This window comes from Ictalurus punctatus, chromosome 8 (assembly GCF_001660625.3).
Source record: "Ictalurus punctatus breed USDA103 chromosome 8, Coco_2.0, whole genome shotgun sequence".
Taxonomy (NCBI): Eukaryota; Metazoa; Chordata; class Actinopteri; order Siluriformes; family Ictaluridae; genus Ictalurus; species Ictalurus punctatus.
The window spans coordinates 25,268,825-25,293,132 of NC_030423.2; the positions used below are offsets into that span (position 1 = coordinate 25,268,825).

General features: G+C 40.4%; 3 protein-coding genes across 5 annotated transcripts in view; 1 reads left to right on the forward strand and 2 right to left on the reverse strand.

The window, feature by feature from the left end:
• slc43a1a (solute carrier family 43 member 1a) overlaps positions 1-10,638 on the forward strand; it is a 28,745-nt gene extending 18,107 nt beyond the window's left edge. The window contains exons 9-15 of the mRNA XM_017473772.3: positions 1,016-1,162; positions 1,404-1,439; positions 3,046-3,178; positions 3,301-3,433; positions 5,949-6,022; positions 7,717-7,840; positions 9,316-10,638. Of these exons, the coding sequence (XP_017329261.1) occupies positions 1,016-1,162; positions 1,404-1,439; positions 3,046-3,178; positions 3,301-3,433; positions 5,949-6,022; positions 7,717-7,840; positions 9,316-9,486 (818 nt within the window). The 3' untranslated portion in view covers positions 9,487-10,638. The remainder of the gene's footprint in view (positions 1-1,015; positions 1,163-1,403; positions 1,440-3,045; positions 3,179-3,300; positions 3,434-5,948; positions 6,023-7,716; positions 7,841-9,315) is intronic.
• Positions 10,639-14,020: 3,382 nt separating this feature from the next.
• Positions 14,021-17,623, reverse strand: med19a (mediator complex subunit 19a). Of its 3 annotated transcripts, none has more exons than XM_053682238.1 (6): positions 17,274-17,623; positions 17,067-17,186; positions 16,584-16,717; positions 16,062-16,158; positions 15,566-15,660; positions 14,021-14,306 (listed from the first exon to the last, which is right to left on the reverse strand). In XM_053682238.1, exons 1-6 carry the CDS (start codon positions 17,491-17,493, stop codon positions 14,241-14,243), a joined length of 732 nt encoding a protein of 243 aa, XP_053538213.1. In that variant the 5' UTR covers positions 17,494-17,623; the 3' UTR covers positions 14,021-14,240. The 3 variants fall into 3 exon arrangements, with proteins under 3 accessions (XP_053538213.1, XP_017329265.1, XP_017329263.1); XM_017473776.3 differs by having other exon boundaries at positions 14,021-15,446; positions 17,067-17,189; XM_017473774.3 differs by having other exon boundaries at positions 17,067-17,189; positions 17,274-17,622.
• Positions 17,624-19,379: 1,756 nt separating this feature from the next.
• On the reverse strand, positions 19,380-23,922 carry si:dkey-6i22.5 (polyamine-modulated factor 1). Its single transcript, XM_017473782.2, has 5 exons — positions 23,662-23,922; positions 22,126-22,231; positions 21,798-21,898; positions 21,273-21,468; positions 19,380-19,555 (listed from the first exon to the last, which is right to left on the reverse strand). Exons 1-5 carry the CDS (start codon positions 23,913-23,915, stop codon positions 19,487-19,489), a joined length of 726 nt encoding a protein of 241 aa, XP_017329271.1. The 5' UTR covers positions 23,916-23,922; the 3' UTR covers positions 19,380-19,486.
• Between the last annotated feature and the right edge of the window lie 386 nt (positions 23,923-24,308).

Here is a 24,308-nt window from a genome sequence, read left to right on the forward strand (position 1 = left end):
TCCTGCTCTACGGAGGACATTGCTCCTCTCCCGGGCCTCGCGGAGAACCTCGCTCCTCTCCCGGGCCTCGCGGAGAACCTCGCTCCCCTCTCCTGTCCCGTGGAGGACATCGCCCAGCTTTCACGTTCAGCTGAGGTTGTCGCTCAGCCCGCCTGTTCAGCTGAGGTCGTCGCTCAGCCCGCCTGTCCAGCTGAGGACGTCGCTCGGCCTTCCAGTTCAGCTGGGGACGTCGCTCCGTTTTCATGCTCTGCCGAGGACGTCGCCCCGCTTTCATGCTCTGCCGAGGAAATATCTCAGCCTCCCTGTGCCATTGTAGAAGCCGCCCGGCCTCCTGGTTTTGCGGGGGACATTTTCTCCAGGGGGCCAGGACCACCAGATGGAGGATGTATAATTTTGGGCGCTCCGGGAGTAGCGCCCTTGGGGGAGGGTTCTGTCACATATCGGGAAGCTCTGGACTCCACTTCCCATCAGCCACTGCACTGCACTAGTTGTCACATGACCACCTGCACCTGATTCACGTTTTGGTTAATGAGCATATGTGTATATATAGTCCGTGTCTGCACTGTTTGCTGGTCTTTCGTTGTCTTAGACCGCTGCGTTCTATGTTTCGTGATCTTGTTAGTTTATGTTTAGTGTTGCCACAGTAGTATGCCAAGTAGTCCTAGATTCATGTTGTTTATGACTCAGTGTTTTGTTTCATGCCAGAGTGTTTTTTCAAGTTGTCTTAGAGTCTTTGTTTCTTAGTACGTTGCTTCAATAAAAGTCATTATCTGCACCTGCTTCTGGCTCGACCACGACTTGTGACAACTACACAACGGTTTACCTTTTTCCGTCGGCCAAATCAGCCCTTTTTCCACTCTTTTTGCTTTTTTTTTTTAATAACGTACCAAACCAAATTGCACAAAAACCAACGGCATCGATTTCGCTCCGATTTCAGACTCGGCAAATGGTTCGATCAGTGCAAACGCGTCCATAGAGTTGATATGATCTTTTTCTTTCGCTTTCTCTGCTACAGCCTCCATTCCTTTCCGCCGCTCCGTGTTTTCTCCCATCTTCCTGTGGAGCCTGATTACCATGGGGATGACTCAGCTGCGCATCATCTTCTACATGGGAGCCATGAACAAATTGCTGGAGTTTATGGTCACTCATGGAGACCCTCACCGTAAGTGTGCATGCATATACGTAAACCAGGATACATAACTGACCTGGGGACAGTTTCCCCAAAACAACATAAAGTTACAGACAGCGTTTAATGTGATGCTCCTCCTCTCTACCATTTAATGGTCTTTGTGCTCTCATGCAATTGGAAATTTGCATTACTCATGAGATTCAGTATGTCTTCTGATTATGTTGTTGAATTTCCTTAATTGAATTGATTACATTTGTTTCTTTGACCCTTTCAGCCTCTGAGTTACTGGTGCATGAAGCTGAGAAGAAAGGTAAGGAATGGGTCAATAGGTTTATATTTGGGATTTGCATTTTGGTTATTGCAACATTTGGAGTTTAAATAAAGCATCTCATATTTGCTCCATCATGAAAACAATGATAACAGAAAGACTAACCTTTCACCTGCTGTTAGTTGTCTACTAACCTCTGCCAGGATGGAACATGTCTCTCACCACAGTTATTTATGTGGTGGTGGTTTTTCACTTTCACTCAACTTGTGAGGTGATGACGTGTTCTTTCAGTTCTGTAAGTGTTGTTGTGCCACTGCATGATTTCCAAAGCAGAGTTTTGGGCCTTGAATAAGGGACTTCCATCACTTCAGTCCCTAAAAAATCAGGGATCATCAATTAGATTCGACTTGGGGTCAGATTCTTGCAGAGCAATCATTGTTTCAATGTTTTAACAGCGCTCATCGTTTTCAGTCTAACAGTTCATGAGGGAATTTTTGCCACAACGCCCACCAATAGTGCCCTCCACTAATATTGGCACCCTTGGTAAATATGAGCAAAGAAGGCTGTGAAAATTTCTCTTTATTGTTTAAATTTTTGTTAAAAAAATTCACAAAAATACTCTGCTTTCATGGATATCAAACAATTGCACAGGGCTATAAATATGAGGCAACACATAGGCCAAATTCCCTTAGTCATTCATAACAATGGGTTAGACCAAGGAATATAGCTGTGATGTGCGGCAAAAGATGTTGAGCTTCACAAAATGGGAAGTGGCTATAAGAAACAGCAAAAGTATTGAAAATACCCATTTCCACCATCAGGGCAATAATTAAGAAGTTCCAGTCAACTGGAAATATTATGAATCAACCTGGAATTGGACGTGTGTCTGTATCGTCTCAACACACTGTGAAGAGGATGGTTCGAGTGGATAAAAAATCTCCAAAGATCACAGCTGGAGAACTGCAGAAGTTAGTTGTGTCTTGGGGTCAGAAAGTCTCCAAAACTACAATCTGAAGTCACCTACATCACCACAAGTTGTTTGGAAGGGTTTCAAGAAAAAAGCCTCTACTCTCATCCAAAAACAAACTCGAGCGTCTTCAGTCTGCCAGACTCTACTGGAACTTCAAATGGGATCGAGTTCTATGGGCAGATGAAACCAAAATAGAGCTTTTTGGCAATAAACACCAGATGTGGTGTTGGCGCACATAGAGAAGTAGCCATATGGAAAAGTACCTCATGCCCACAGTTGAATATGGTGGTGGCTTTTTAATGTTTTGGGGCTGTATTTCTGCCAGAAGACCTGGATATTTTGAGCTGCCATGCAAGGTGCTAGCCTGCCATCAGGTGCAACTTGGGGTTCAGCGTCTTGCAAAAGGACACTTCAGCATGTAAAATCTAGTAGATTTAGCATTAAAAATCGATTCATGATGTCACTTGCAGGAACTCGTATACTCGTCGTGAATACTCGTATCGATTTCGAAACTTTACATTTACACAGGTTTAGGACAGAATTCGAAAAGGTCTTGTATATTTTTATATACACATTGTGTAAATTAGTCGCTCCATTTTAAAGCCCCTCTATGTTTGTGCTTTCTGTCGTGAGCTATTTGTGTACTGATATGTGTTTGTTTGTGGTCCCCCCCCCCAGTGAACTTTTATGCATCCATCTTCGGTACACTGCAGCTACTGTGTCTGCTCACGTGTCCTCTAATTGGCTACATCATGGACTGGAAGATGAAGGAGTGTGAGGATGAGCAGAGCCCTGTAATTGGAGAGAAACGGTGAGACACACACATGGACACGGTGACAGAAACACCCTGTAAGAGTGGGCAGTGTGGTAAAAAGGAGATGAAAAAGTAATAAACAGATATGTGAAGATGTTTCTGACTGTCTTGTCCTGTAGCGGTTCTGACTCGAAACCAAAGCGTGACAGAAAGATCCAGAAACTGACAAACGCCATGAGAGCCTTCATTTTTACCAACCTGCTGCTCGTCCTGTTTGGCATCGTGTCGCTCATTGACAACCTGCCATTACAGGTAAGCACAGACACAGAAATGCTAGCAAAACCTAATTATTTAAATGAAGGACTTGAACTGTACAGCTGTAGAGCCTCCTAATTGCACATTTGATAGTAAATATACTGTAGAAAGGTCTCTAATTATAGGAAGAACCAGCAGAAGAGCTTCAGTGCACCAGATTCTACAGCTGTTCTGTTAGCAGGTACTTGTCTGAACTCAAGTCTGATGCCGTGAATATCCTTCATTCGGAAAAGTGAATCCTGTGTCTGAGCCTTCTTGAGCTTCTAATGCTCTGGCACAGATGATAATCTTCCAGCTGTTCCTCATTATTGTAAATGCTATTCTCTTTAGAGGGCCATGCAAGAGACATTGTTTGCTCTAGAGAATTATTCCAAGCCTCAGACTTGTAAAGAACTGAAAATGAAGAGTTATATTTTAATCTTATCGGTCTGTCTGTCTGTCTCTATCTATCTATTTGTCAGGCTGATCTATGTTTGTCTATCTAGCAAACTATCTATAGTGGATATAAAAAGTCTACACGCCCCTGTTAAAATTTCAAGTTTATTTGATGTAAAAAAAGGAAGCAAGATGAATCATGTCAGATTTTCTTCCACCATTATTGTGATGTACTGTTTAAGTAAAAACAAATAGAAGTGTACACACACACACACACACACACACACACACACACACACACACACACACATTCTGGCTGCATATGTGTGCTCAACCTTTAACTAATACTTTGTTAAAGCAGCTTCTGCAGTTTTATTCCACTCTTCCTTGCAAAAATGCTCTACATTGATCACATTGTGAGGGGATCTCCTGTCCACAGCCCTCTTCAAGTCATTCCACAGCTTTTTAATACCTTTACATTTATTCATTTAGCAGACGCGTTTATCCAAAGCGATTTACAAGTGAGGAAATACAAGCAAAGCGATATATCAAGCAGAGAACGATACTACAAGTAGTGCTACTATACAAGATCCATTAATTGAGTTCCAGAAGAAGCAAAGTGCGCAGAGTAGAGGTGTAAGTGCCAGAATAAGGTTTATTTATTTATTTATTTTTAAATAGGCTTTAGATTTGGCTCTGACTGGGCCATTCCAAAACGTTGATGTTCTTCTTCTGAAGATTATTGTGCTCGTTATTGTGCTGGACGTTGAAGTCATTCTTCATCTTCAGCTGTCTAACAGAGGCCTGCAGGTTCTGTGTCAAAATAGATCGGTATTTGGAGCTATGCATGATTCCGTCTATCTTGAGTAGAGCCCCAGTCCTAGCCGAAGAGAAACAGCCTCATAGCATGATGCTGCCACCACCGTGCTTCACCGTGGGTTCTTTGTTGTTCTTTGGGTCATAAGTTGTCTTGTTATTGTACAAAATATATCTTTAGACTTTTGGACCAAAATAATTGTCTCATTAGACCATCAGACATTTTGCCTCATGGTTTGGGGTGATTTAGTTGGGCTTGGATGGGTGTTTTTTTGTTTTTTTTTTCCCGTGAGAACAGACTTCCATCTAGCCAGCCTACCCCACAGCCCAGACACGCGAAGAATACGAGAGATTTTTGTCACATGCGGAGTGTGACCAGTACTTGCCAGATATCCTTTGGTCAATTTTGCAGGGACATCCTGTTCTTCGTACTGCCGCCGTACTGCCCCATTTTCTCCACTTGTTGATGATGGCTTTCAGTGTTCCCACGGTGCATCTAATATTTTGAAAATTCTTTTATACCCCCTGTAATGTTTGACACCCTTTGACGATCCCATCTCGTACATGCTCTGTAAGCTCTTTGCGGTCCGTGCCTTCATGAAACCAAGAAGGTTCTACAGAAACTGCAGATCTTTATTTGCGGTTACTCAGAATCACTTCCTGGCAGGCAGATGTGTGATAAATACTTTGTAACATGTGCTTGAATGCCATAAATTAATGTGCTTATTTCTGAGCACATTCACATACCCATTATAACAGGGTGTGCACACTTATGCAACCAGGTCATTGTACATTTTATTCATTTTCTTTTATTAATTTTTTTTATCACATTGAAGATGGAAAAACATCTGACGGGTTTATCTTGGGTTCTTTTTTTGCATCATAAAAACATGCAATTTTACCAGGGTTGTGTAGACTTTTCTGTCTATATGGTATATCTGTCTGTCTATCTATCTCTCTCTTTTTGTGTGTGGTGTGTGTCTTATGTTTCTCTAATGTTTGCACATAGCCCGCACCAACCACAATGACGGGTTCCTTTATTATTTCCCGACACTGAAGGTGTGTTATCACTGTATGAATGGTATAATTCACTGGAAGAGAGCAGAGGAATGCAGAACTTCCTGTTTCATATCTACAGGCCACAAATCGGAACGTTTCCTAATTTCTCGATCATTGTATGAAGTTGGTGTTCTGATTCCCTAATGAGCTTGTGGGATCTGCAGACCCGCTGTCTCTCACTCTGTACTGTTCGTTTTAGCCTTCATCTGGTTTTGGTTATTGACTATTTGTCTTCCCACTGTGTCACTCATTCTGTGTATAGATCTTGACCTTTATCTTGCACACCATGGTCCGAGGTTTCATCCACTCCTGCTGCGGAGGCTTGTACGCTGCTGTGTAAGTATACACACACACGTTTTTGTGGGTTTTTTTATTTAACAAATCCTCAGCCGTCCAGGAATTTATTCAGCAAAAAAAAGCAGACATGTGCAGATCAGTTGCAACCGATGTGCCAGTCATCCATCATTGCATCAGAAAAGGGTTGATACTTTCTGCTCACCATAACCTCAACATTTTTATACACTTTTCCAGGTAGAGGTTATGTAGTTGGTTGTAGGGTATGTGCCAACTCTGTTGGGGGAACTTCTAAAAAGTTTACATCCTGCAACTGGAAAGGAAAGATTTTTTTTTTTAGAAATTTGATGAATTGATTTGAGTGGACAAACTGATCAATGTGTGCTTGCTGCAGTTTTTAAGAAACAGGGAGCTGAAATGTTTGGAAATTCTGGGACACCTAACAGGCGAGTGTCATTTCATCATAAATAATATTCGTGCTGCAGTAGGCAGGTGCAGGTAGTACCTCGTCAGTCCTGCAGGGGACGGGGACGGGAACATGGGGCATTTCCAGTTTGCAAAATTCACAGTTCAAGCTTGTGTAGAGGAAGTTACGATTTTCACAACCGCCATCAGTCCGTGCATGATTTTGTGGAGGTTTTTTTTTTTGTGATTGTTGCAGCCTAAATTGATTTTTTCAAAATTTGTGAAACAACTTACAGAGCAGGGGTGCACGTTCGCCACACACCTCCAGGGTTGGGGGTTCGATTCCTGTCGCTGCCCTGAGTTTGTGGAGTTTGCATGTTCTCCCCGTGCTGCGGAGGTTTCCTCCGGGTACTCCGGTTTCCTCCCCCAGTCCAAAGACATGCATGGTAGTCTGATTGGCGTGTCCAAAGTGTCCGTAGTGTATGAATGGGTGTGTGAGTGTGTATGTGAGTGTGCCCTGTGATGGATTGGCACCCTGTCCAGGGTGTACCCCGCCTTGTGCCCCATGCTCCCTGGGATAGGCTCCAGGTTCCCCGTGACCCTGTGCGATAAGCGGTATAGAAGATGGCTGGATTGATGGACTTAGAGGTTTTTTTGTGCTTTTTTTCCCAGAAAGCAAGGCAAGGTAAATTTATTTATATAGCACATTTCATACACAATGATAATTCAGAGTGCTTTACATAAAAATGATAAAGAAAATACAAGGTATTAAACAAGTATAAGAACAAGAACTAAAAGTAAGAGATAAAAATGAGAGAAATGCATTAAGATGAGCAGGAGATAAAAAAAAAAATGTAAAAGTTGCAAAGCTAAAATGATCTAGATCGATCAGTAGACTGCAGCACAGCAGTGTTCAGTCAGTAAATGTTCTAAACAGATGTGTTTTCCGTCTGGTTTTAAAATTCAATTTTAAACTGTTTGAATTGGCGAAATTGGTCTTTCTCGGTGATGTAGGTAAACGAGACCTTTTAGCTGTACACGTTTGACACACGAGTCGAAGAGAATCAGGTTTGGCTGAACGTGCGTTTTGACGACGTCACATGACGCATCTCAGCCCAAATCTGGGGTAATTCTGAAAAATTGCATGCTCCTCCGAATATTGCGGACATCCTGGAAGGCCTGAGCCATGTTTAATGATTTTCTGATCAGTCAGTGATGTTGTGGAAAATAGAATTAATAATCTATCATTTTCTTGTTCTAACAGAAGCATTAGTCATTCTTTCTACTTCTTCCTCTCTCCCTCTCTCTCTCTCTCTCTCTCTATCTCTCAGCTACCCATCTAACCACTTTGGCACTCTGACTGGGCTGCAGTCTATGATCAGCGCTGTGGTTGCTCTGCTGCAGCAGCCGCTCTTCATCGCCATGTTGGGACCACTGAAGGGAGATGGCTATTGGGTAAGACGCTCACACAGAGAACGCTTTATAGTATACAGTATAATAATTACGGAAGAAAACAAACGAGTTTCTGCTATCATAGTATAGTTTCTCAGAGCTTGTCATGCTCCCAAGAAACCACAAAGCGTAAACTCCTTCATCCTGAAGACTCGTTGACAAAACGTTGACACCGGAGACTCCTTCCGTAAATGTTAAATAAACGTCTCCGTACAGAAAACCTCCCCTGTTAGTTGTTAATACAGAAACATATTAGACTATAAAGCTGTGATTTAGATTACAGCCAGCACTATACTATTAGTAGATGGTGTTTGGCAGTGTTAAATATTATATTACAGTTACAATGTACAGTTATAGTAATGCGCAAACATTGTGTATCTCTTGCCATCTCTTAGTTTCACTTCACGAGGACACTTCACAAAGGCATGGCGATGTGTCAAAATTACAGTCTGGCATCTGTTTTCGACAGCTCACCTGAGTTACACTTGACAGAACATACTGTAATGTGACATATGGATCAGCCAATAGGAGACAATTGTCATGTCGGTGTTGAGCAAAATACAAAAAAAAAAGCAAAAAAAAAACTCACGTACAGGTCTGTGCGATCAAGCACTGAAAACTATAACGAGTTCCCGATAAGGCAGTTCAGCACGCTGCCAATGTGTATACAGGAATGCATACATTACCTCAAGGTAGCGAATTGTCTTGCTGAACAAATCACACCCTCCAGGGCTTTCTTTTGTACACCCTAGATAAGATATCGCTTAAGATATTTCTAGACATTTAGTGTATATGGATGTTGGACAGCGTTTTCTGTGTCTTCAATGTATAGCGAAAACAATAGAATCGGCCTTGCTGTTCCAATACTTCTGGAGGGGACTGTATATTTGTTTACAGGACATAGTTTCCCAAATATCCTGTCCACCAGTTTTTGCTGGTACAACCCAAAACCGATCCTTGGTATCAGACCTATGCTATCACATGCATTTATATAAATTGTTCAGCTGAAGGAAGCTCATCGAGAAAGGAACAAGTTCTTAAAGACTTTTGGAGATTTTTGTATTTAATTTACCCTGTCTAGATGACATGGCTGGGTTAAAAAAAAAATCAGCAATCCAAACTGAATATTTATAGACAAATGGATAGAATAATGTATGTTTATTCAAAATTTCAAAATCTGAGTGTGTGGCTCTGATCAAAATGAGTAGTATGAGAGTACAATAAAGCATAACCATGGCAATTGGCTTCTTTATAGCAATGAGTTACTATTCATTAATGGTAAAGCTTAAAAAAAGAGTATGTGGCCACCATTCATTCATGTTATAGCTGGATCTTTACAAAACATTTTTTATTTAATCCCCCTAGAACATAGTGTGCTGATGTAGTGTTGATCATTTCCCTTTCATCGTTTGAATCCGATACCCTGTGTGTTGTGATTAAAATGAACGAATAACAGATTGCCCTTCTCCACCGATCAGATCAACATCGGCCTCTTGATCTCTTCATTAGCCGGCTTTCTGTTGCCCGGATACCTGTTCTACCACCGCCGACACCTGGTGAAAGTGAAGGCATTACGGGACAAGGCTGTTTCAGAGAGTCAGGCTCTCAACCAATCAGAAGCCAACGGCATTAACGGACACGCGCCCTAGGAAGCCTGGATCCACCGAGGAACAATCACAGGAACGTTAATGCGTTTTCATCCCAAAAAGTGCTGACTCGGCGTAACAGATTAGCTTTGATCATTATTAGCTTGACACGTCGGTGCTGAATTTTTTCATTAAAGCCATAAAATTTCACGTAAGGACTTGTAAGAATGACACGCGGTCGTGCAAGGTTTCAGAATAGCCGTTACCCGTAATGCTTCGTAAACTTTCTTGTTTTTTGTAATTTATTTTGTAGCTCGACAGGCTGAAAGCACCCCGAATACACACTCTACTTCACTTGACTTGACTGTAGACAAGCTACCTCAGCCGATCGTCGCCTCTGTCACGCTGAGCCATGGGCCGGTTGGTCAGTTTGTCTGTGAATCGTGTCGTTCACCAAAGAGTTGTTCACCATGTTGTCATTTTGTTGTCTTTTTGTCTTGAAAATGAGATTTTTTTTCTTTTTTCTTTTTTAAACCAAAAAATTAACGCTATCATTTCAAACACCAAAGACCGTGAAAAAGCGGTTTTGAAATATTTGAAATATTTGAAAGGATCTGTGTTAAACTTTATACGCGTGCCCTAACATATTTTAGTTCTCGATCTGTGCTTTTATTTGTACTTTTGTCTCTGTAGGCTTTCGGAAGGGAAATTTTCCTTTGTGGTTGGTTTGTTAGGTTTTTTTTTTCCTCTATATGCATTGCTACTATTGTATTATTTTATATGCTCGATATTTTAGTGCTGCAAACATTGACGTGTATGCTTTGTACTTACTTTCTCTTGCTTGTAAAGCTTGTGTGATAGCAGCAGTGGACAATTCATACCACAACCTTCAATAATCAGGGGTCAAAGTAACATGTCACATGAAGACATGTTACCCTTTTCAGTGCACTTTTGTCGTTACAGCCAAATTTCACTTTGTTTCAGTCTGTTGCATGTGTGTTTGTGTGGAACCGTGCCTTATAAAAAAAAAAAATCTGCTTTTATATATCCTTGAATGTACGTTACAGTTCACTGATGCAACCAAAGCTATTTCAGCCTCTTTGTGGAGGTCACTAAGCCATGGGAAGGGGAAAAGGGGGTGAGTGGGGCACAAATAAAAAGATATGCAGAAAGTGTTTTCTTTGTACTCGACAAAATAAAACTGTCTTTAGGAAACTTGTGTGCAATTTCTCAACGAGATCTGCCAAAACTTATTTAAGTAGATTAATATATGTGGTTTATGTGCAAGTTTAACTTCTCAAACTACACACTATAATCCTAAAAATACACCAGACCAGCATCTGACTGGAGAAGTGTTTCACGCCTCAGTCTTCCATGCTCCACTTGTAAGCGTTTGTAAGCAGACACGTCACCTGGGGAAAACCCGGATGAGAATGGGTTCCCGTCTGAGTCTGGTTCCTCTGAAGGTTTCTCGCTCAATAGGGAGAAATTCACACGCTTCAAATCCGTATCCTGTGTTTAGATGTTTCTGTAAAGCTGCTCTGAGACGACGTCCATTGTTAAAAGCTCTATACAAATACAACTGAATTGAAAACCCAACATAAAGTGTCTTAGTAAGGTGTCGGTCCACTAGAACAGGTCTACACGTCACCGGAACCTGAACTGTTCTTCCAAAAGATATCCGCTCGGTTGGTATTTGGATGGAGTTTGCTGTCTAACAGAATTTAATCAAATCCCTAAATAAACCAACATTTCTCCAATAGATGTACAATAGAGTTCAGATCTGTTGACTGTGATGGCCAGAGCATATGATTTACATCCTGTTTATCTGTATTAACCCTCTTACCCCTAAGTTCCCACAGTATTATGTCCTATAACCCTGTATTCCCCAGAGAAACAGCACGCCAACCCTGAGTTCCTGGGCCAAGATCAACATTTTAATTTGAATATTTTCAGACCTTGAAACAACTTATAAAAATGTATTTGTGTGATATTACTTTGAAAATGAAGCAGTTCAGTGTTTTTACTAAACTTAGAGCACAATTCTTAACTAGAGAAATGACGAAAAAATGCTCGCTAAAATCCTTCTACTCCTTTACAAGTACCGTACGAGCATCAGCGTGGGCAATGCCTCTATAAATAATAAATAAATAAATGCATTTTAGCGCCAAAAGTCAAGTTTCTGGTGATAATCAGACCAGCAGGTAGTGCAGACCCCCCCCCATGTTTTAGATGTACATGTGTTCACTGTAGGTGTAACTTTAGCTGGAACACGATTAGCTTTTCGCTTTGGCATTTTTAATTCACTTCTACTAATACACCAATATTCACGCTTGGATCTTCATCGTAATACCGGCGTAATAACGTAATCACGTCGTGACGTCATGACGTCATCAACCTTCCGTGTCAAAAAATAATAATTAAATAAGTAAGGAATCTTAGCAGAGTAATGCCAGTACTATATACGTATAACGTATAACGTTTACACTGTAAATCCTCTATATCGGCCTTATGGGGATTGGGCATAGACGACCAAGCCGGTATATCGTCCTTACGGGAATAGATCAAATACGGGCAAGCTGGTTGGGGTAAGAGGGTTAAAGCATTCAGTGAGCAGTGAGTCCTCGTGATCTGTCAGTGGGGACCACGCTTATCAGGATAGGAATGGTTCCTCATAGGATACAGGCGATCATCCATCTATCCATGAGTTTTCCGTACTGCTTATCCTACACAGGGTCATGAGGAACCGGGAGCCTATCTCGGGGAACAAGGCCGGGGGGGGGGGACACACTTGATGGGCTGCCAGTCCATCACAGGGCACGATTACACACCCATACATTCACACACTACGGACGATTTGGAAATGCCAATCAGCCTACAGTGCATGTTTTTGGACTGGGGAGGAAACCCTCGAAGCACGGGGAGAACATGCGAACTCTGCACACACAGGGTGGAGGTGGGATTCAAATGTGCCGAGCACTAAACCTAAAGATGATCAGTCTGACGAGACGTATAGATTTGAAGTGATGCTTCATTCCACAGGATCTGCACTCCAGTTTTTCCCTTTCATTTGCTTGCACACGGTGAGGAGAAAAACTCTGAGACAAAAATGCAAAATGGGATTCTTACTGGAAATAATCAGAAAATTTTACAATAATCAAAAATCTACAACAAAGAAGGAAATATGCAACGTTTCGGTATTTGAAATGTTGCATAGTTTCTCAGTCTCTATTCAAATGTAAGCAAATGTGTGATATCGACCATGTTAACTCCGTCGTACAAAAGAGCAGATTCTCCTCCAGTCTCATCCCTTCCACCGACACTCGTGTTCGGACGACACGCCGTTGGATTTGATCTAAAATGGATCGTCGGGTTTTGTAGAGTCCTTTTGCTTTAAAGCAAAAAAGGGACCGTATTAAATACTAAAAATCTCTGAAATTCATGTAAATATTTCTCAGATTCTACTTTTCACTTTTCAAGTTATTGCTGAGGACATTATTTGTAATGAAATCCTTTGTGTTGAATTGAAGCATTTCCAATAGTGCTCTCAGACTTTTGGATCCCACTGTCTATAAAGACCTTAATAATTAGCATCCTACATAAAGGATGTTCCTGATTTATTGATTTAAAGCACAATCCTGCTTCTTCCACAGTTACCCAGGAGTAATTACGTTACTCAAGCCTTAAAAATTGAAGATTGTCTCAAAAATTAGTATCTGTGGGTTTACTATGTACAATAGTTTGCTGTATACACAACAGACTGGAGGTGTGCGGGTTTTTCATTTTGTTGCCGTGGTGGAAACTAATATCACAATTATTATGGCTATATATATACTGTCAACTGTAAACTACTGACAATTTTAACATAAAAGGTGGAAATTAATTTAAGACAACCAAAAAATAATCCCCTCAGGCTCCAAATAAATAAATGAAAGAGTAAAGTCGGTGTATATTGTATACAAATATACCCCAGAGTAATTAAATTCAACACAGCATTTACTTTCCATAATTATCAGGAAGCATTAAAGACTAGCACCATACTCAGATTTCTTTTCTTTGGTTTTTTTTGTTTTTTGTTTTTTTTTGCAAACAAATCTCTTCTTGGCCCACACTGCCCTCTAGTGTTGTGTTTAAGCTTCTGCGTGCTTGTGCTGCACTTTGGCTCCCGGGCCCGTACTGAATCACACAACTGACATTCAGTACTCTAGCGCAGTGGTTTTCAAAGTGGGGGCCGCCAGGGGGCGCCCGGGGGGCCTCAACAATTTGGTGTGAAAAATAAATAAATACATGATTCTCACTCTCAGACAACCACACACACACACACACACACACACACACACACAATCAATTCCTAATGTAATGTAAAGATGCAAGAGGTATAAATAATAATAATTTAAAAATAAATAAATAAATAATAAAAAAAAGGAGGATATATTCAGAAGTCTGTATTTTTAATTTGTTTTAAAGACATCTTGCAAAAGCAGGGCCTCTTTCAAATGTTAATGCCATTTGGGGGGCCTTGCCCTGGAAAAGTTTGGGAACCCCTGCTCTAGCGCTTCCTATTTATCCGTAAATTCACAAAGTACAAAAAGACAGGTTGTGCAGTAGAGTACCAAAAATTTATTCAAGTCATCAAACGATGAAGCAAAAAAAATAAATAAAAAAAATACTGGAAATAGAACTGATCTGTAATCAGTATCAGTTAGAAGAAAAAAAATGCACACAATCATGGTATTGGCACACATTCACACTCTCTCTCTCTCTCTCTCACACACACACACACACACACGCGCATATATATACACACTACAGTGTCTCTATCTTAGACTATTGCTGTTGGGTTGAGAGCCAGTGATTCCAGGGTGATCAGGACTGTGGCGATTCTGTTAGAGAGAGAGAGAGAATAATTTTAGTCTAATTATCTTTTTTTTCTTCCACCTCATAGATCTGCAAAAAACATGTTTGATACAGTCACAAGGTTTTGACTTGCTCATTTGACTTTAAAGCTCATGAACGGACCATTGCTGCGTCCCAATTCGCCTACAGTCCTCGTATCCGAGATTAGAAGTTTCGTGTCCCAAATCGTAGTATGCTGAAATGAGTCCCCCAAAGGTACCCCGATGGTCTACTCTATAGATTAGGACAGATTTTCGAAGTGTGGATACGTGGAACACTGCGCGAGAGAGGAGGGCGAGTTTTGTAATGCTTTGACGCATTTTAGAGAGGTGGAAACGAAATGCGGAGAAATAACTCGAGGGGAATGGGAAATGAAATGATACCGTATAAACGATATGAGGAATAACAATAAAGAAAAGCTGAAATGCAACGAGGAGGCTGTTCACGGCGACGGCGTTCGTAACTACGCGACAACGTTATCTTACGTTTCGTTACGTGTTATTACGTCCCAGTTCTCGCATACGATCTTGCTGCACGCTCAAAAGTATGCGCGCGCTTACGCTATGCACGCAAAGTATGTACTCTTTTCGTGAAGAAAGAGCGCATACTTTTGAGCATGTACAAAAAGAGCATGTGACGGTAGTTCCGTCTGCAAGATAAATGTGTTAACATTATTCTAACGCGCTACTATTTCTATAGTGAAAACTCGTTCACAGAGACTTGTACAGTCGACGCTCCAGATAAACAGAATAACGAATGTGTATAACTGTTGACATAGCAACAATTTCTATTAACAGATGTGTTTTTTTTTTCTTTCTCCAGTATCAGTGCGTAAAGATTTATCTAAAAAGTTATGTTTTGTGACACTTGGGACGTCTTCAGGATTCGACAAGCTGCCTTTTTTTCATTTTATTAACTTTAAGAGAGAAAAACTGAGAGAACGACTGTTATAGCTGGTAGAACTCAAAGCATAACAGGATCTAAAATGCCTTCTGGATGTAACGTAACCATAAATGGATAAAAAAACAAAAAAACAAGTACACAACAATAGTGCTTAATTAATACAAATTGTACTAGCAATACTTAAATTTCTGTAGTATTAAGAAGACACGTCATGACCGGTTGTTCTGGGGAAAGAGTAATAAATAATCACTTTGGGGTGGATTATGTATCCTGATTATTCTCCTTTACTGAAAATAATACACCGTTCCTTTCCGTCCTTACCGTGCACAATAACTCCACCCACCTTTTTCTTCTTCTTGTCCTTCTTTTTCTTTTTGCGCTCGGGATCGTCGTCTCGCTTTTTCTTCTTCTTCTTGGGGTCGGAGTCTGACGGTGTTTCTGCTCAGAGAAAATCAGATTATTTCAGCATCAGAACACTACGTCTTATACAGGCTTAAAGACGATGTCCGAGTTCGAGCCGATCGGATACGATCTTCTGCGCAATTAGAACAAAGTTTAGGTTAGAGATGCATCAGGTTCAGGACACACCGCAGTTTAAAGAACACTACTAAATAAATTTGTAGTAAATATGAAGTTTCCGTTTTCAAGTTACCACACGTCCTTCTTTGGGGGATTTTAGTAAAGCGTCACCAAGCAAAGTGTAGAGGAGAATGAAATCAAGACGGCTGACTGAATCAGGAGCTCTCTAGTTATCAGGATTACTTAAACTCGTGTGAACGCATTAATCGTACGGTTTCCATCTGATTTTTTGTGTAAGTGTGTGTTTGTGTGTGCGTCACCTGGTGGAATGGGATCCTGTGGTCGATGATGTCTGTGTTTATGTTTGCTTTTCTTCTTCGGAGGTTGAATGTGCATCAATCTGTACTGCTCTGGAAGCTAAAAGGTAAACAGAAAGACTCGATATGAAATGCTGTAACGTACACAGTATCATATTTATCTCAGTGTGTGTGCATTTGTGTGTGTGTGTTGTTATAGTGCACCTACTGGGTCAATACCTGTGCATATCTGTGCATGGGTAAGTGTGTGTAGTGTGTAAGAATAGAAGAGTGTGTGTGCACTCTAGATAGTGGTCTGGTTGTGCGATCCCCCCACGTAGTCCGACTGTGTATAAGTGACAGTCTAATCCGTGCTGTGCATCAGTCTACGTGCGTGTGTGTTTACACGTGCACCCTGTGGTCTTAATGTGTTTGCATGTAGTGTTCACGTGTGCACCAGCCTAGTGTGTTTGTTAACATATTCACAGTGTGTTGTCGAGGTTTTAGAGCTTTTTGTGTGCGTGTGAGAGTGCATGGTGCATGTACCGGTCCAGTATGTAGTCTGAAGCCAGTCAGCAGTGCTCCGGTCAGTGGGCTGAACGAGTTTCCACACACTGGAGGTTTCTCTATGAGGGAGCGTAGTGAACTGCCATCCTGAACGCCTGGACTGTCGATCATGCCTACAGACAGAACACACAATCACATTCAAGATTTTTTTCCCCCCAGTCGAAACACAACACTGGTAACGGTAAACGGTTTCGGTGAAGCTTAACATTCAGGAATAAACTAAACAATAAAGTGCAGGACCAGATACTGGCTGTGCATGACACTACAGGAGACACATTCGAAGAAGAGGCTGTGCAGATGCTGCAGTAGTACAGATGTGTACAGATGTGTAACAGTAATGACTATACTACATTAATACTATCAGAATTGATCCCTGGTTTCAAATTGTCCACTTTTGCATGCTGTAATAATAAATAAGCAAAAGTACTACAGCACATCTATACACATTAGACATCATCTCACCTGGTAATTCGGGTAAGAAGTTGCTGAGTTTCTCCTTCACCTTCTTACCGCAGAACTTATTGTATGCATGTTCCAGATTGTAGTGTGTGATCAGGTTTGTGTTTCCTGTTAAATCGTTTCCTACTGGTGAAATAAAAACACACACAATGATGTAGACTGTAACGCAGCATCTTTTAACACAGCAGGATATCATCACATCAAGTTTACCAGGCAGTTCTCGCAGTAAATAGAACGGCTCGTTGATGACTCCTGGTTTCCGGGCTGTAGGCCCTTCATCCCCGAGCTGTCCTGAGAGCTGAGGCGGCACCGGGGCTGCGCTCTGCGGGTGCGGAGGCGGCGGTTTTCCTGGTCCAAAACCAAGAGCCGCGGAACTCGGGGGCGCCTGGGCGTCGCTTTGGCCGAACAGAGTTGAAAATATTTCTGTCATGACTTAAAAAATATATATATATAAAGGCTATTTCTAAGCAATAAATATACCTAAAGGAAACGTTAAACCCGGTCTGTATTATCAAACACTGTTCCAGTGCTCGTTATCAACACAGGCACTACCGTAATAACGGTAATAAATGACAATATCTTAGTAACCGTTCGTATGAATCTACCGTAAATTCTGTGGGTTTTTTTTTTTTTGGACATTGTGAAAGTTAAGTTTTAAAAAGTGTAATACTATGTAATAATATCAGAATTTTGAATTATGGATGTGCTTAAATGAGACTAATACTATAATAACAATTTACACTGATCATCCTGTTCAAAAGTTTACACTCCGCCTGGCTCTTAATGTATCTTGTTGCCTTCTTGAGCATCAGTGAATGTTTGCACCTTTTGTAATAGTTGTGTACGAGTCCCTCAGTCGTCCTCAGCGTGAAAAGATCTCAAGATCATACAGCTGATGTTAAAAGGAAAGGAGTCAAATATGTAGAAGATGCTGGAAAAGTTAAAGAAATTGCAGGACCTGGAGGATTTTTCTGAAGAACAGTGGGCAGTTTAACTGCTCAGGACAAACAAGGGACTCGTGAACAACTCTCACAAAAAAACATAAACACATCATGTCGTCGATCATCCAGGTAACAAGACACAATATTAAGAATCAAGGGTATGTAAACTTTTGAACAGGGTAATTTTGATAAATTCAGCTATTATCTTGTCTTGTGGACTATATGTAAACATCAATGAAATAGCTTATTCAGGACAGTACTAAATAAAAAACAAAATTTTTATGATCCGTCTTATTTTGTTAACAGTATTAAGATTTAGCAGATTCTGCAAGGGGTATGCAAACTTCTAGGCACGACTGTATATACACACAGTTGCAATCAAAATTATTCAACCCCCATGGCAAATCAGGTTTATTTTTTTGCCAAAATGTATAGACTTTCAGCTGTTTCCAATCAAATCAGACAAAAGCAATTGAAATAGTTCACAATGAACAGCGAATGCTTCAAGTGGTTTCCCCCAAATTCAACTGAAAATGCAACTTATAATGACTTCTCCAGTCTCAAAATTATTCAACCCCTTCATGCCAAACAACTTTAGTACTTAGTAGAGCACGCTTTTGCTGTTATGACCTGCTGTAAACGAGATGCATATCTTCTGGCAGTGTTCCTGAGAAATCTTAGCCCATTCCTCATGAGCAATGCCCTCCTGTTCATTAATATTCTTGGGGTTGCATGCTGCAAAAATATAATAATAATAATAATTCGACATATACTTCGTCATACAGTCAAAATGCATTCACCCTCATTGATGGCACAGGTTACCGTAAAAAAAGCAAATATTCTGTATGTTCACGCCCCCCCCAAATGATTTGTATCAAACCTTTCACCGATTTCAACTTGTACTCGATTTAATCAAAGTCTGTACTTTCTTAAATAAATGAACTGAAAGACATCCCTGCTGAAAAAAAAAAATCCAAAACAATAGAAAACCTCACAGAATTTGTAATGGTTTTAATGGTAATTGTATTGGTTTTAATGGAAACTGTAATGATCCCTACAGGTGGTGGGTCTCTACTGGTAATTCACTGTGTTCTATTGATGGCATGTTATGTCTAGTGGATACCATTAAGGACCAACCTTCTACACAATGGAAACCATTTGGTAATGGTTTTAATGGTTAACAGCTGATGGTCTGTAATGATATTTGTAGTGGAAACCATTAGAATTTCTGTGATAGTTTCTATTGAGGGTTTTTTCAGAAGGGATTCAAATCTGAACCACATTTTGAGGTAAAGAACCTGAAGTTATCTTCAATTCTGAGAGAATACATTTCTAATTATAAAGATGTAAAGTCAACATACAAATGAGAATCACATACAACAAGAAACAGATTTAATGGAAAATTTTTGCAGAATAAAACAATACAAATTATCTTTAAAATAACTAAAATAGAGTTTGAACGTTGATTTGGTCCACAGGAGCTCAGAGAGACTCAAAATTTTCAGATGGACAAAGTGATGAGACAAACGATTCCAAATCAGCAACAGATGCCTGCAGGGAAACGATGCAGAAAGTGGGGTCAGAAATAGGAGTGAACCCGTTTATTGTTATACAGTGCTGTGAAAAAGTATTAGCCCCCATCCTGATTTCTTGTTTTTATGTCTCTCATATACTAAATTGTTTCAGGCAACCTGAGTAAACACAAAATACAGTTTTTAAATGATAATGTTATTTATTGAAGCAAAAAAAGTTATCCAATACCAACTGGGCCTGTGTGAAAATGTATTTGTCCCCGTAGTTACTAATTCCCCAAATCTATGAAACTGCATTCATAATGTGGTTCAGCTGGACTAGACACAACCAGGACTGATTACTGCAAACCCTGTTCAATCACATCAACACTTAAATAGAACTTTTTCAACAGTGTGAAGTTGGTTAAAAGGTCTTACCCAGCAACACACTGGCAAAATTGAAAGAAATTCCAGAAAAGATGAGGAAGAAGGTGATTGAAATACATCAGTCTGAGAAGGGGTACAAAGCTATTTCAAAGGCTCTGGGACTCCAAAGGACCACAGTGAGCTCCAAATGGAAAAACTCGGCAATGTAGTGAACTTTCCCCAGAAGTGGCCGCCCTTCCAAAATTCCTCCAAGAGCACAGCAGCGACTCATCCAGGAAGTCCCAAAAGAGCCAAGGACAACATCAAAAGATCTACAGGCCTCTCAAAGTCACTGTTAAAAGTCACTGTTCATGAATCCACTATCAGAAAGATACTGGGCAAAAATGACATCCATGGAAGAGTGGTGAGGTGAAAACCACTGCTAACCCAGAACATTAAGGCTTGTCTGAATTTGTCAAAACACACCTTGATGATCCTCAAACCGTTTGGGAAAACGTTCTGTGGATTAATGAGTCAAAAGTGGAACTGTTTGGAACACAGGGGTCCCGTTACATCTGAGGTAAACCAAACACAGAATTTCACAAAAAGAACATCATAGCTATGGTCAAGCATGGTGGAGGAGGTGTGACGGTGTGGGGATGTTTTGACGCTTCAGGGCCTGGGCAACTTTGAATAATTGAGGGAAACATGAATTCTGCTCTCTACCAGAAAATCCTAAAGGAGAATGTCCGGTCTTCAGTCTGTAAGTTGAAACTCAACTGCAATTGGATTATGCAGCAAGACAATGATCCAAAACATAGGAGTAAGTCCTAGCCCTAGAAGTAAGCGAAAGACTGATCTACACTTATCAGAAGCGTTTGGTTGTTATTATTGCTGATAAAAGCTGGCACAACCAGATTTTAAGTTTAAGGGGCAATTAGTTTTTCACATGGGTGAGAGGTGTTGGATAACTTATTTTTGCTTCAATAAATTCAATTGTGTGTTTACTCAGGTTGCCTTTGTTTTATGTTGTATTTCGTTCGCACATCTAAAACTATTTAGTATAACACACAAAAACAGAAGAAATCAGATTTCTTTCTTCAAAAGGCAAATACACAGCACTGTCTATAACCATAAAGAAAGCTTCCAATAATATACAGTGGATGTTAAAGCATTAACTAAAGCTAACTCCTATCTCCAGATAAATATGAAACATTTACTTCAGTTACATGAAGAAATAGTTCAACATGCATTTCAAGGACAATTTCAATGTATTTATATTCTACCATATAAATATATAACAACATTGATGTCTTTAATGCAAGTACTAAGCAATGACGTATACAATACACACAGACAGTGAGATATTTTACTCTTTCCCTAACTGTCACCTTCCACTCATCCACAGCTGCTGATATGCGCTGTTCCGTGTGTGTGATAGTGTCTCGGCCAGACTGTACTCTCTGAGCCAGAGCCGCATTCTCCTTCTGTAGCTTCCTCAGCTCTCTGCGCACATACTCCTCCTGCCCCCGGTGATAGGGAATCAACACACTGCACACATCCTGCTCAGGAACGCCACTGGGTCGCCTGCGAAACAAACAAAAGCATGAAAAGTCAGTTACAATGGCCGCGTGTGCATGTTTTGGACATCATTTGACTATAATTTGCTATACTACATTGACAGAGAGTGAGAGAGCAATATCCAACACTTAATTATAATTAACCAGGACTGTTCAAATATAGATAAATAGATAGATAGTATTTCTGGGCAGACATTTTTGTGATTAAGACTCTTTTGGAAGGCTGCCAACAATGGAAATAGAAATCACATTGTTGCAAAGGAAAACAAAAACAAAATAAAAACTGTATTTAAGTGGTAGTGTCATGGCCCCGACCCATGTATATGGCAAATCTACCATGCAGGCCCTGGGGTGTCTTTAGCCTGCTCTTCTAGTCTGTCCAACTCCTCCAGTTTCACCTGTAGGTCCCCTTCCTCTATCACTTTGTTTATGTCCTCCTGCATACACACAAAAGCTCCGGGTTACTTACACATGTAGGACCCGTGATCCTAAAACCACTGCAAAAAATAGTCCTGATCATTCCAAAAATCAGAATACAGTACCAATGACACTAGATTTAACTTTTAGTAAAGGCTTATAGGAAGCTAGGAACGGTTGTGCAAATATATAAAGCAACATATAACATTCAATAGCATCTTAATAGGCAGATACGGCTGCATGTTACCTGGATAGCTTTCTGCAGATCGCTTATGAACTGCTTGTGGATGACCTCTGCCATCTGCGGATTCTGCTTACACAGCGGATGGAACGAGTGGGCAAACCTGTTGAAACTGAACCGATGCACATGCAGAGATCTGTGTGTTAATATCAGTTTTTAATGTCACCTTTTTTAGTTTAAAGTCTGTAAGACTAATATGTTAAACAGGCATTGATCTTAGCTGGGTTTTTCTGGTTGGTGGGCAACCATCCATATGTACACCAACGAAACATCATCTGAAATATCAACCCCCCTCCACACCCACCCCAACCCCGTGATGTCCATCGACAGTGATGGATGGGGTAGAAATGGGCTGACACACTGCACATAACAGAGGGGCTACAGACTAGTGATGAGAATTTCGGGTCTTTTCAATGAGTCAGTCGATTTGGTTCGGCTCACAAAGAAGAGACGATTCTTTCGGCTCCTGAACTTTTTTGCCAAACTATCACTGAATAGGTTTCACCAAATCATGAAACTCTTTGTTTAATTAACAAATCTTTATTTTTGCATTTGTATTTTAATAGAATCTGTACATTAACACAGCATTCTCTACACTTGACTCCATACACAGCTTTTTTTATTACGCAATATATTAATGTAGCTTGTTATAAACAACCAATCAGAAGTGCATCAGTGTTGTAACAAGTTTGTATAGAGATAGTTAAGGGAATAGTCCCCTATCATTACATGAACGTTCTCGGAACCATTATTTAAAGGGTAACAGTGCGTAAGGGAATCATTACAGCTTACCGTAAAGTTCCTGAGAGGTTCAGAGTAATGAGAACATTAGTGGAACGTTCTTCGAACCATTATGTACAACAAAACGCAAACTTGATGTTTACATAGAGAAATTATTATTATAATAATTTTTTTGAAGACCAAACAGGAACTAAAATTAGCTCTGTTCTCAGAACGTTTCAGGAACCAAACATAGTTGGCTGGGAAAACAAATCTCACCATTCACACTACGAATAACTCAGATATCGAAAATAATATGTTTTATTCTTGAAGTGTTTTTATTTAGATCAAAATTAAAATGAAAAAGTAAAAAAAAAGAAAGATAAAGAAAAAAGAAAACGAAAAGAAAGAAAAAAAAAACTCACGTTTATGCGAGTTGGCTCTCGCTGTTCACCTAAAAGAGCCGACTCAAAGAGCCGACTCCTACGCAAACGACACATTACTGCCTGCAGGCATTTACTGTACACCTACAGACTAGTGCACAAATATGAGGGGTTTATCTACTTAAAATGGCCGGCTGAGTGTATGCTAATGTTCTTGACTATGTTGTTAAAAAATAATAATAATACTAAGGTTTTTAATAGGAATATAACAATGTGTAACGTCACTAGCATGAACGCGAACATAAATATTCTGTCGCTGCGGATAAAAAATATACAAACCGTTGTAAGTCAGCGTCTCTAAATACACATGAGTTTACATGACATTATGTATTATCCAGTGCGTTTTATTTAAAAGGGGACAGAGGAGAGTTTTAGTCACCTCGCATCTGCTATAAGCCGCTGGAGGCTTTTCTCCATAACTTTATTGAAGACCTTCAGTCTGCTCCGGCGCGGCTCACATTTAACCGGGACATTTTCGGCGACACCGGTCTGTACTGACACGACTGAACTTATATTTTCACTTGTTTGACCAGAGTCTCTTGAACTGTTCTCGTTCGACCGACAGTTAGCAACATCCTCCATTTTTCCCCTTCCAATGTTGACATTCTCATCTACCCGCCAAGAATACACCATCAACTACGGAAGCTGTAGTAGCTCAAGCCGTCTTTTTTAGAATCGCGTTTTTCTATTCAGCCTTATGTTAACACAGGTAGTAAATTATGCTTAATACATTTCTTCTGAGGAAAAAAAATAGCACAGAATAAACAATTCATCAAATACAATTAGTGTTTATTTAATATTTAGTTCATTTAATTAGTGTAATATTTAGAATATTAAATTAAGTTGTATATTCGAATGCTTGCGGCTCATGGTGGCTTAGTGGTTCGCCTCACACCTCCAGGGTTTTGGGTTCGATTCCCTACACGGCCCTGTGTGTGCGCGGAGTTTGCATGTTCTACCCGTGCTGCGGGGGTTTCCTCTGGGTACTCCGGTTTCCTCCCAAAGACATTCATGGTAGTCTGATTG

Bases quoted from the DNA above. Each gene is read 5' to 3' on its own strand.
- med19a (XM_017473774.3), bottom strand. From the start codon at position 17,493: ATGACAGAAATATTTTCAACTCTGTTCGGCCAAAGCGACGCCCAGGCG. The intron at 16,159-16,583 runs GTACATGCACCA...TTTACCTTTTAG, and splicing joins TCAGACTACATACTGGACCG to CTTCCAGAGCAGTACAGATT. The intron at 15,661-16,061 runs GTGACGCACACA...TTCTCTGAGCAG, and splicing joins ACAGGATCCCATTCCACCAG to AAACACCGTCAGACTCCGAC.
- si:dkey-6i22.5 (XM_017473782.2), bottom strand. From the start codon at position 23,915: ATGGTGTATTCTTGGCGGGTAGATGAGAATGTCAACATTGGAAGGGGA. The intron at 21,899-22,125 runs GTAACATGCAGC...GTGTGTATGCAG, and splicing joins ATCTGCAGAAAGCTATCCAG to GAGGACATAAACAAAGTGAT. The intron at 21,469-21,797 runs GTAGATTTGCCA...TTTGTTTCGCAG, and splicing joins GACACCCCAGGGCCTGCATG to GCGACCCAGTGGCGTTCCTG.